This window comes from Amborella trichopoda, chromosome 7 (assembly GCF_054954075.1).
Source record: "Amborella trichopoda isolate Santa Cruz 75 chromosome 7, AtrichopodaSantaCruz75HAP2 v2.0, whole genome shotgun sequence".
Lineage (NCBI taxonomy): Eukaryota > Viridiplantae > Streptophyta > Magnoliopsida > Amborellales > Amborellaceae > Amborella > Amborella trichopoda.
The window spans coordinates 6770597-6779563 of record NC_142342.1 but is presented as its reverse complement, the minus strand read 5'-3'; the positions used below and the strand labels follow the sequence as shown (position 1 = coordinate 6779563).

Below are 8967 nucleotides of genomic sequence, written 5' to 3'. Positions count from 1 at the left end.
CGGGCATGGCTGAGCCGAAACAGGCTAACATTGGCCCCAGCGTAGCCCTCGGGCTACAATTTCTGGCCCTGGCCCTGGCCCTTGTCCCGGCCCTATTTTTTAGGGCGGGGCCAACTGGTGGGCCGGGCTGACTTGCCCATTGGCAGGCCTAGCTTGAGAGAGGGGGGGGGGGGGGGGGGGGGGGGGGGGGGGGGGGGGGGGGGGGGGGGGGGGGGGGGGGGGGGGGGGATTTAACCTTGAGGGAGGCATCGAGCTTTCGTGCGAGTGCCATTTGTAAGGTGGATTTTCCACACCCAGGGGGCCCTAGAAGGAGCGTCAATCTGCAACCACCACAAAACTGTTTTATTTTCTCTTGCATAATTACCAAAATTCCCTAGTTATCTCACCCTTTTGATGTGCATCTATGATGTACATGGGATTTGTCTATTTTTTATTTTATTATATTATTTTTGAGAGATTGAAATTTAGATTCGGGGTTATTTGAATTTCTAATTTTTCTATTAAGGCATTTGTTTTGTAATAGAAAATTGAAGGGTAAAATTAAAACTTCATCTTTCTAAAGATTAAGGGTTATGGTTTAATATTTAATTATGGTTTCTTAAAATACAAGTTAGGTGTCAGGGTTTTCTTATGTAAATATATAATTAGTGCAAAAGCAACAGAAGAGAAAAAAAATTATTTTCAATTTTTTAATAGATCTGTATAGATTAGTTTTTTTTGGTGAGGATATATATTCTCTCATTTTTTATTTTATTTTTTGTTTGTCCAATTTGTTTATTTTCTTTCTTTTTCAGCTTATATCAATCTAAATTTATATTTTTCTTGTTTATTTATTTTCTTTCTACTCATGTTTGCTTCAATCTAATTGTTTAGGACCTCAGTCTTATACAAACCACACCGATTAATAAAACATGTCCTATTTTGGGTAGAATACTAGAATTACCAAAAAGAAAAAAGCAAATTGAGTAAGGAAAGGAAAGAAAATAAAATGGTACCTGGATGGCTTTATAATGCCACTGACGTTTTTGATAATGCTTATCTTTGCATCCTCTGATCTTGAACATGGAAGCTTCACAAGTCCCTATGAGAGACAGATACTAATGCCTTAATATACCATAACATACATAATCATATTTAATATCATGTAATGTTATAATATTAACTCATACCACATCGTACCATAATTGAAGCTAGAGAGGAAGCTCCAACAATCATATTCGATAAGTAATTTCTTTTGGGGTGATTATATATTTAAGTATATTACTCATAACACCATTTTTTTTTGTTATATAATTACCTTTAATTGTCAGATGTGTAATCCGGCAGTTGCATAGGAGTAATTGTATCGTTCTTGCATCAAAGATAAATAGTCTTATTAAATATTTACTTTAAATGAAAAAAGAGAGACAAATAAATTACTTACAAAAAATATGCTTCTGATAGTATTCCAAAGGGTGGGGAGGGGCTTTCCATCCACCACCTCACACTCTGCTTCTATACTCAAGTTTTCAAATCTCACTTCAATTGTGGGCAGCTTCAGCCCAACTCTGATGAATAGGATACAATAAATCACCTATTAATAAATGGAGCTTGGAAGCATTTCCAAGTTAGGAATACTGATAAGGGAGCATATACTGTAAAACCATTTATTTTTTATACAAGAAAGTCACAACTTTTTTTAGCCGGTGGATGTTAAATCTAATATATTAAAATGTATTTAAGCTTTCAATAAAATTTGTTTTCAGAATGTATGCTCAAAGAGTGATACATCACCACCCATCCAATTTCACATCCAACGGTTAACAATGATTATGACCTTCTTCTACAAAAAATAAATGGTCTCATCATACACATTTCCTACAATGGATTCCAACTCCATGATAAGAGAAAGGAAAAGAGAAAAGGTTCAGTAAACGTGTGTTGTAGTCCTCCTCCTGTAGGATTTCATCTAAGTTAAAAGCAAATGAATTGGATGAAAACATTTAAAAAGAGTGACAAAAATAGAAAACTGAGGCCTTATTGGAATAAAACAAATTAGAAACCTTTTAAAGTTCTCAGTACTTTCTATGTTTTATAACTTTGTTGCTTTCCCAGCTCGCGAGAATATTAGGAAGTAAAAATATGAGTTTGGTTTTCTTAAAAATTCATTGTTCTTGGGTCGTCAAATTATGCAACCCAAGGTTTAAAAAAAAGTCGATCCAGCCGACAAGGATTGGGAATCGTCATGGGTGAATCGATTCTCGCAAAATATTAGGAATTGGCCGTATCTATCAGAGAACGAGTCAAAATTGGCACCACTTTTTTATTTTTCTTTTTCAATACTTTTTTATTTTTGAATTACTGGTTTTGTAAACTAGATTGTCGATCTGCTGAAGCAGTGCAAAAATCCGGATGCACAAGCCAGGTCACTAACCATGTTTTTAAACCTTAATTCGACCGGATTTGATTTTTTGTCTCTCGATTGAAGCGTGCAGAGATATGTGCAGGGAGCTACTTTGAGTTTTATTTTGGGCCACTTTTCTCTTAAAATATTGAAAGAAATGTCCATATGTTTTTTTTGTAAAATTGTTAAATCTTTTTTTTTTTTTATCAACTAACTACTCAAGCCTAAGATCAATTCCTATTTTTACAACTTTACTAACTTCATTGAGTTTCAGGATGATAGCTCCACAACTAAGCACCAGCCTAAAGTCACATCACCATTATAAAGGGCAAGCTTTTTACGCTTCTCCTACAACAAAAAATTTATATGTTTCTCCTTATCCAACCGTCCATTCTGAATGGAGGGCTAAGATTGCTCCAATCATAATGTCACGTCTTTACACTATTTTATTTTTAATTTTTTTTCTAGAAACTATTTTGATACCAAATTTTGGACGTCCAATCCTCTATTAAACTCACACTAACGAAAATATAAAACAAATATTTTCAATAAAATAAAATGACCAAAATACTCCTAAAAGTTTCAAGGGATATTTTGGTCATTATATTTTATCAAAAATTTATTTTTAATATTTTTTTAGGTGCGCCTCAATGAGAAATTGGCACGTACCAAATTTCATATTCATACAATTTGTATAAAAAAAAAAACTAAAAATAAAACGGTGAGTGGCTCTCTTGATCAAACGGTGAGTGGCTCTCTTGATCAAAATTGAACGGCTGAATGGTAAGAAAAACATAGATCTTCTATACTATGCTGTAGATAAAATATAGAAGCCTTTCCCTTTTTATAAATAACTAAATAATGTAAGCATTTTATTTTTTGGATGGCATATCAAAGTGGTCAAAAAATCAAAATCTAATATTTACGGTACTTAAAAATAATTATATTAACTCGATCTCAATATTTTAAATAAAAAAGTACTCTCGAATAGGCCTTTTGCATGAGGGAGTAACTATACAGTGTGCTCCCGCATGAGTGCAAAACAGCCTAACATCAAACCCAAGTGGACAAGAAATGTTATGACCCTCATGTAAAATAATGAAGAATTCATATCCTTGATCAAAAAAAAAAACGCAAAGAAAATGCAACAATAAACAACTTATAAATGGAATGTCAACGCCAATAGGTTAGTAAATGCAGCCAAAGAGCTCAAATAAAACTTATTTTAAAATGTCAACGCCAATGGTCTCATTATATATTTTTCATATAATATAATGAGCAATGATTCTATGAGACCTTCTTACATCCATGTGTGTATCACCCCAAAAGATCACCATTAAATTTGGCATGGATCTCTAAAAAAGTTACTTAAAAGATCACCATTAAATTTGACATAGATCTCTAAAAAAGTTATGTGTGAGACTTGATTTTTCTAGAAATCTGTATCAAATTTAATAGTGATAATATATATAGATATATATGATACTATCATTCAAATTACAAAAATTAATGATAGAATGAGTTATGAATAGTGGACTCATTAACTTTATGGTTTATTTTATAAAAAAAGTTATTTTTTGTGATATCTTACTCGTTAACTAACAGTGTTTTTGTAAATATCACTATTTTTGCCATCTCTATAAGAGGTAAAATTGACATTTTTACTAAAAGATATCATATTCTACAAATAAAATTCCAAGACACTAATTTTCAAAATGCCTTTGTACTTTTGTGAAAATTTCAAAATTTTTCTTGCTTAACTAAAACAATTTTTTAAACAAAAAGTAATAATCTTTTTTATAAATACACCTATCACAATCCCGTCTATATGGGCGAAAACATTGTTCATTTTGAGTAGATGCTTTATATATATATATATATATATATATATATATATATATATATATATATATATATAAAAAGATGTTATTAGCCCGCTAGCTCATAGGAATATATGAGCCCAACGGTTCAGATTCTGATGATCATGGACGTCCGATAATATTTGAATTTTAATATTTTTTTTACAAATCCAAATCACTTTAAATTTTAAAAGTATGTTCATAAAAACTAATTGAATTTTTTAAAAATATCAAAGCCCCCTCTCTAAACTTCTTGGGTAACCTTTTGCTTCTCTCTCTTGAATTTACCTGTCTATCCTCTCTCTAAACTTCTTTAGTAGCATGTGGTTATCTTCTTCAATGTGCTTGATCATCTTCTCTATGAAGACATGCTTCTCTAGAGCTCCTAACCTCGTAACGTCTGCCACCCTCTTCCCATCGCTGAAATCATAGACCGTCCATTTGAGGCGATCATAACTCGACAACCGCTCGATTGCAGCCCACTGTAACTCGATGTCTTCTTCCTCTCTCCTCTCCATGGAATTCTCTCTCCTAAAACTCGAGCCATCTGATAATGGAGCATTCATGCGCAAAGACCTTCTCAAGCTTCTTCCCATATCAGACAGTTCCATTCTCACTGATTGTGCGCCATCGTCGCTCACCTGTTGAGCCATTGTCTCTCAACCCCAAGGTCCTAAAGACTTTTGGAAGCTATATATAAGTATATAAGAGAGAGTTTTATGTTGAGGGGATGGAGTAAGCAATTACGTCACAGTAAAGAATGAAATATAGAGATGGGGATGGTATGGTATGGTTATAAAAAGGTGTGGGATGATGCCAATATAAAATGGAGCAGGGATGCATGATATAATGAAAGGGTATCAGAGAGAGAGAGAGAGAGCAGCAGCATTTCAAAAATCGGCCGAGTTACTCAGGTTCGGCCCCTTGCCCACATGAATACGAGGGTAAAAAAAAAGGGAAAATATAGAATGAGACCATTTATTTTTTGTAGAAGGTGATCACATTAATGTTGACTATTTGATGGTTGCAATTATTCCATTGGCCATGTTCAAACTTCAAAAAGAATTTTGTTGAACTCCGTAACACATCCAAGCAATCAAATATCACATCACATGGTTTGTAAATAATTGTGACCATCTTGTATAAAAAAGTAACTAATTTCCTTATATATAATCTCATAGACAAACTCGCGTAAAACCCCTCTCTCTTGGGTTGGGGATGCGTGCCCCAGTCTCTCTCGAGCAGGGGCTTGCCCCCTCTCTTTCTCAATTGGGATAGGGGTTTGCTGCAAGCCTCCCTCCCATTTTCTCTATCTCTCATGGTTTCCCTCTCTCTCCCCCTCTCTGTCTTTCTCAGTTGGAATAGAGGCTTCCTGCAAACCTCCCTCTCTCTCTCTCTCATGGTTTCCCTCTCGCTCGAACTCTTTTTTGGTCTCTCTCTATTTTCCTCTCAAATGAAATGTTTTAGACAAAAAAATATAAATATGATTGTATTCTCAAATTACTAAAGTGCAATGTCAATTTAACAATTTATAAAGCTGCTTTTATTCTCAAATTAGCTTTTTAGTGTAAAAAAAATTTCTTGCATGTATATTACTCTCTAAAAAGTGCGATGTGAATTTTCTTGTATGTATATTATTTTCTTTGTGTATTTTACCTTAAAAATAATTAAATATAGTTCTTATAGTCACGTGTTTTTCAGAAAAATCAAAGTGATACAATGATGGATGACACTGAAAAAGTATTGCTTCAGGTATATAAATATTTTATCCGGTACCCAATTATGCTTATAATATTTTTTTCATCACTTATTTTACGTTACAATAGTAAAAAAAAATATATATATAAAAGTTTAAAAAAAATACAATTTTTTTATAACTTTTCTTTACGATTTTTTAGTCTTATTACTTTTTCATTTTTCCAATATAAAACTAGGCACTAACCAGCCGACTAAGTCCTAGTTGGTCCGACTAATCAGCTCGTTCCATGACCGACTAGTCAACCAGACTCGTTCTTTCTTGGTCACATGGGATTTCGAAATATTTTTCCAAAAGCTGCCTAAGTTAAGTAGGAAAATTAATTTAAGTATGAAAATCATTTGGACAGCAAAGTGAGAGTACCATTCTTCAAACCCATATCAGTCGCCGGTGAAGATGGTATCTGCACATGTTGCGTGTACGTGAGTATTTCCAACTTCAAATATTTTAAATTTACAAGCAAAAACAAATAAAAAAATAAATACAACTTAGCCTTGTAAACCTCAACATTTGCATAGCCTCAACTCGAGGTGTTGCGTAGGCCTGGGGGCCCGTGCCTAAAAGTTTAGGACTCGGACCCCAAAATATGGCCTGAGGGTTAGACTGGGGTTGGGGCTTCTCACCTAACGCATTTAAAAACCACTAATGATTTAAAAAACGGGTAAAAAACTGAATTACCAAAAAAAAAAACAAATACATGAATCAATGGGCTTGGGTATTGGGGCGATCATGGGCCCTCGAAGCAATAACTGAATAACATTTTCTTTTGCAACAAAAGAACTCGGTGAACAAGCAAATGTTTTACATTAGGGAAAAGTTTATATAGAGCCAAGGCACTAAACAATCAAATTTAAGCGTACCTCAAAAATTTCACTAGAAGATGTTGTTTTGATGCTCAAATATCCTCAAATTGATCATCTCGACATCAAAATGCATGGACATGAGAAAAAAATAGATTTCAAGTTATGAAAATAGTGTATTTTGTAATACATTTTTGGACCGTCAATTTTCAAAATTTCAAGTATTCATATATCTATCAATCTATACTGTTTTTGAAATTTTAAATTTTATAAATAGAGATGAAAATAAATTTTAAGGCTATTACAAATATTTTCAGCATTGAAACTAGATTTTTCGATAATATTAGAAGGTAGGCTCTAATTTAATTATTTAGAGCCTAGGCTCTATACAAACTGCACCCTTTACAAAAAGGGCGTATTTGAATAGTGGGAGTTTCTCAACCTATTTTCATGTTTGATAGTACTTTACGAAAGCTGCAAAGGGTCAGGATGGCCACAGCCATTTTTAAGTATTAAAATGAGTTGATTTTTGTTTGATATTTTACTTTGTGAAAGTTGTCAAGTCGAAAAGGTGGCGACGCAGCTGTTTTTTTAGCATTAAAAAAGGTTGATTTGTAGAACACCTCCTTTTTCTTCCACTCCAAAAAAATAAAAATAAATAAATAAAATAAAATAAAATAAAATAAAAAATAAAATAATAATAATAATAATGGATCTGCAGTCTTCCATAATTTTTGGGAGAGTTCCTTCCGTTTCCAAAAACAAACTCTATGGTCAAACGAACCTAAATAAAAATTGGAGAAGAAGCAAATGTTTTGCATTAAGTAAAGGAAGTTTGAGTCAGTCCCCTCTCTTTCTCTTGGGAGCAGGGAGAATGTTCGCGTAACAATGTTTTGTCCCCTGACTTTATCCCTTTCTTATGTAACGGTTACATGATATTATTTCTTCTTTTATATATATATAACTATGAAAAAAATTTATATAACGTTGCAATCTGAAAATGTAGAAATAAAGATGCATCTCAAAAATCCATCGAAAAAAATTATTTTAATTTTGAAAACCTCAAATTGATCATCTCGATATCGAGATGTATGAATATAAAAGGTTGGGATAAGGTTAAAGTCTTAAATAATCAAATAACGAACGCCACAAAAATTCATTAAATGAGGGCTTTTCGAGATCGAAAAACCCTCAAATATGGATTTTATGTTTGGAAAATAGTGCTTTTTGTAATGCACTATCTGGGCATTCAATCTTGATATGCTCCATGTATATAATTTTTTAAGCTTTATATTTTATAATTAGAGATGAAACTAAAATAAAAGGCCATCATAAAGCTTTTTGCTGTCAAAATATCATCTTTCAACATTATTTAAAGGTACTCCTTACTGTAATTGTTTAGGGCCTCATTTTTATACAAACCACACCCATCCGTGATGGCATCTATGGGAATTTATTAACTAAAATATACTTATAATTTCAGTTACTTCATATATTATTTTCAAAATATCTAGTGGGTTTTTTAAATTAAATAAAAAACAAATAAAAATTTAAAGAGATTGTACACTATCAAATCATTTATCATGATAAAAGATGTCACAATCACTCATAGCTGATAATCATTTAATGTCTAATTTGATGGCTTAAGATATGTCAGGAAGATCAAGATTTTTTTCTTTCAAATTGAGACTAAGTTACGACACAGCCACCTACTTTAACTCTAAAGGACATGAGTAATTGTGACCTCCTTTTATATAGGGTAAATGGTTGCTTTAGATACTTTTCCAATTTTAAATCGATCATATCTCATGTATATTTTGATAAATTTCTATACAATTTATTCCCTCACGTCGATCAGACTAATATTTAGCCACCAGCCATTAGTTAATCAAACATATGCAATGCAATTTCTCATGCAATTTGACTTTACCACCCCATTGTTAAATAGGTTTTGTAGACCATTTCCGGGTTAATAACGTGTTTCATGAAATAATTTCCCAGTAATTGTTTTAGGAATTCAACAAAAACAGCCTAATTATCTTAGTCCCTCAATAGTGGACCTGCAGGACCATATTAACCTTGTTCCAACAGCCAAAACAACCAGAAAGGAAATTTATGTTCCACACAACTTTCTCAAAAATAATATCCGATCCTCTTAAGCTCAATTTT

At 32.8% G+C, this 8967-nt stretch overlaps 1 protein-coding gene across 1 annotated transcript; it reads right to left on the bottom strand.

The window, feature by feature from the left end:
• Positions 1-148: 148 nt before the first annotated feature.
• On the bottom strand, positions 149-4895 carry LOC148781220 (pleiotropic drug resistance protein 3-like). The gene is made up of 4 exons (XM_088872716.1): positions 4531-4895; positions 1424-1547; positions 996-1081; positions 149-320 (listed from the first exon to the last, which is right to left on the bottom strand). Exons 1-4 carry the CDS (start codon positions 4893-4895, stop codon positions 149-151), a joined length of 747 nt encoding a protein of 248 aa, XP_088728842.1.
• Positions 4896-8967: the final 4072 nt, after the last annotated feature.

What these genes read in the sequence shown, in the direction of transcription:
- LOC148781220 (XM_088872716.1), bottom strand. Translation starts at nt 4,895, where the DNA reads ATGGCTCAACAGGTGAGCGACGATGGCGCACAATCAGTGAGAATGGAA. An exon ending in TTTAGAGAGAGGATAGACAG is followed by an intron (nt 1,548 to 4,530) that starts GTAAATTCAAGA and finishes CCTATTCATCAG; the next exon opens with AGTTGGGCTGAAGCTGCCCA. An exon ending in CTATCAGAAGCATATTTTTT is followed by an intron (nt 1,082 to 1,423) that starts GTAAGTAATTTA and finishes TGTCTCTCATAG; the next exon opens with GGACTTGTGAAGCTTCCATG.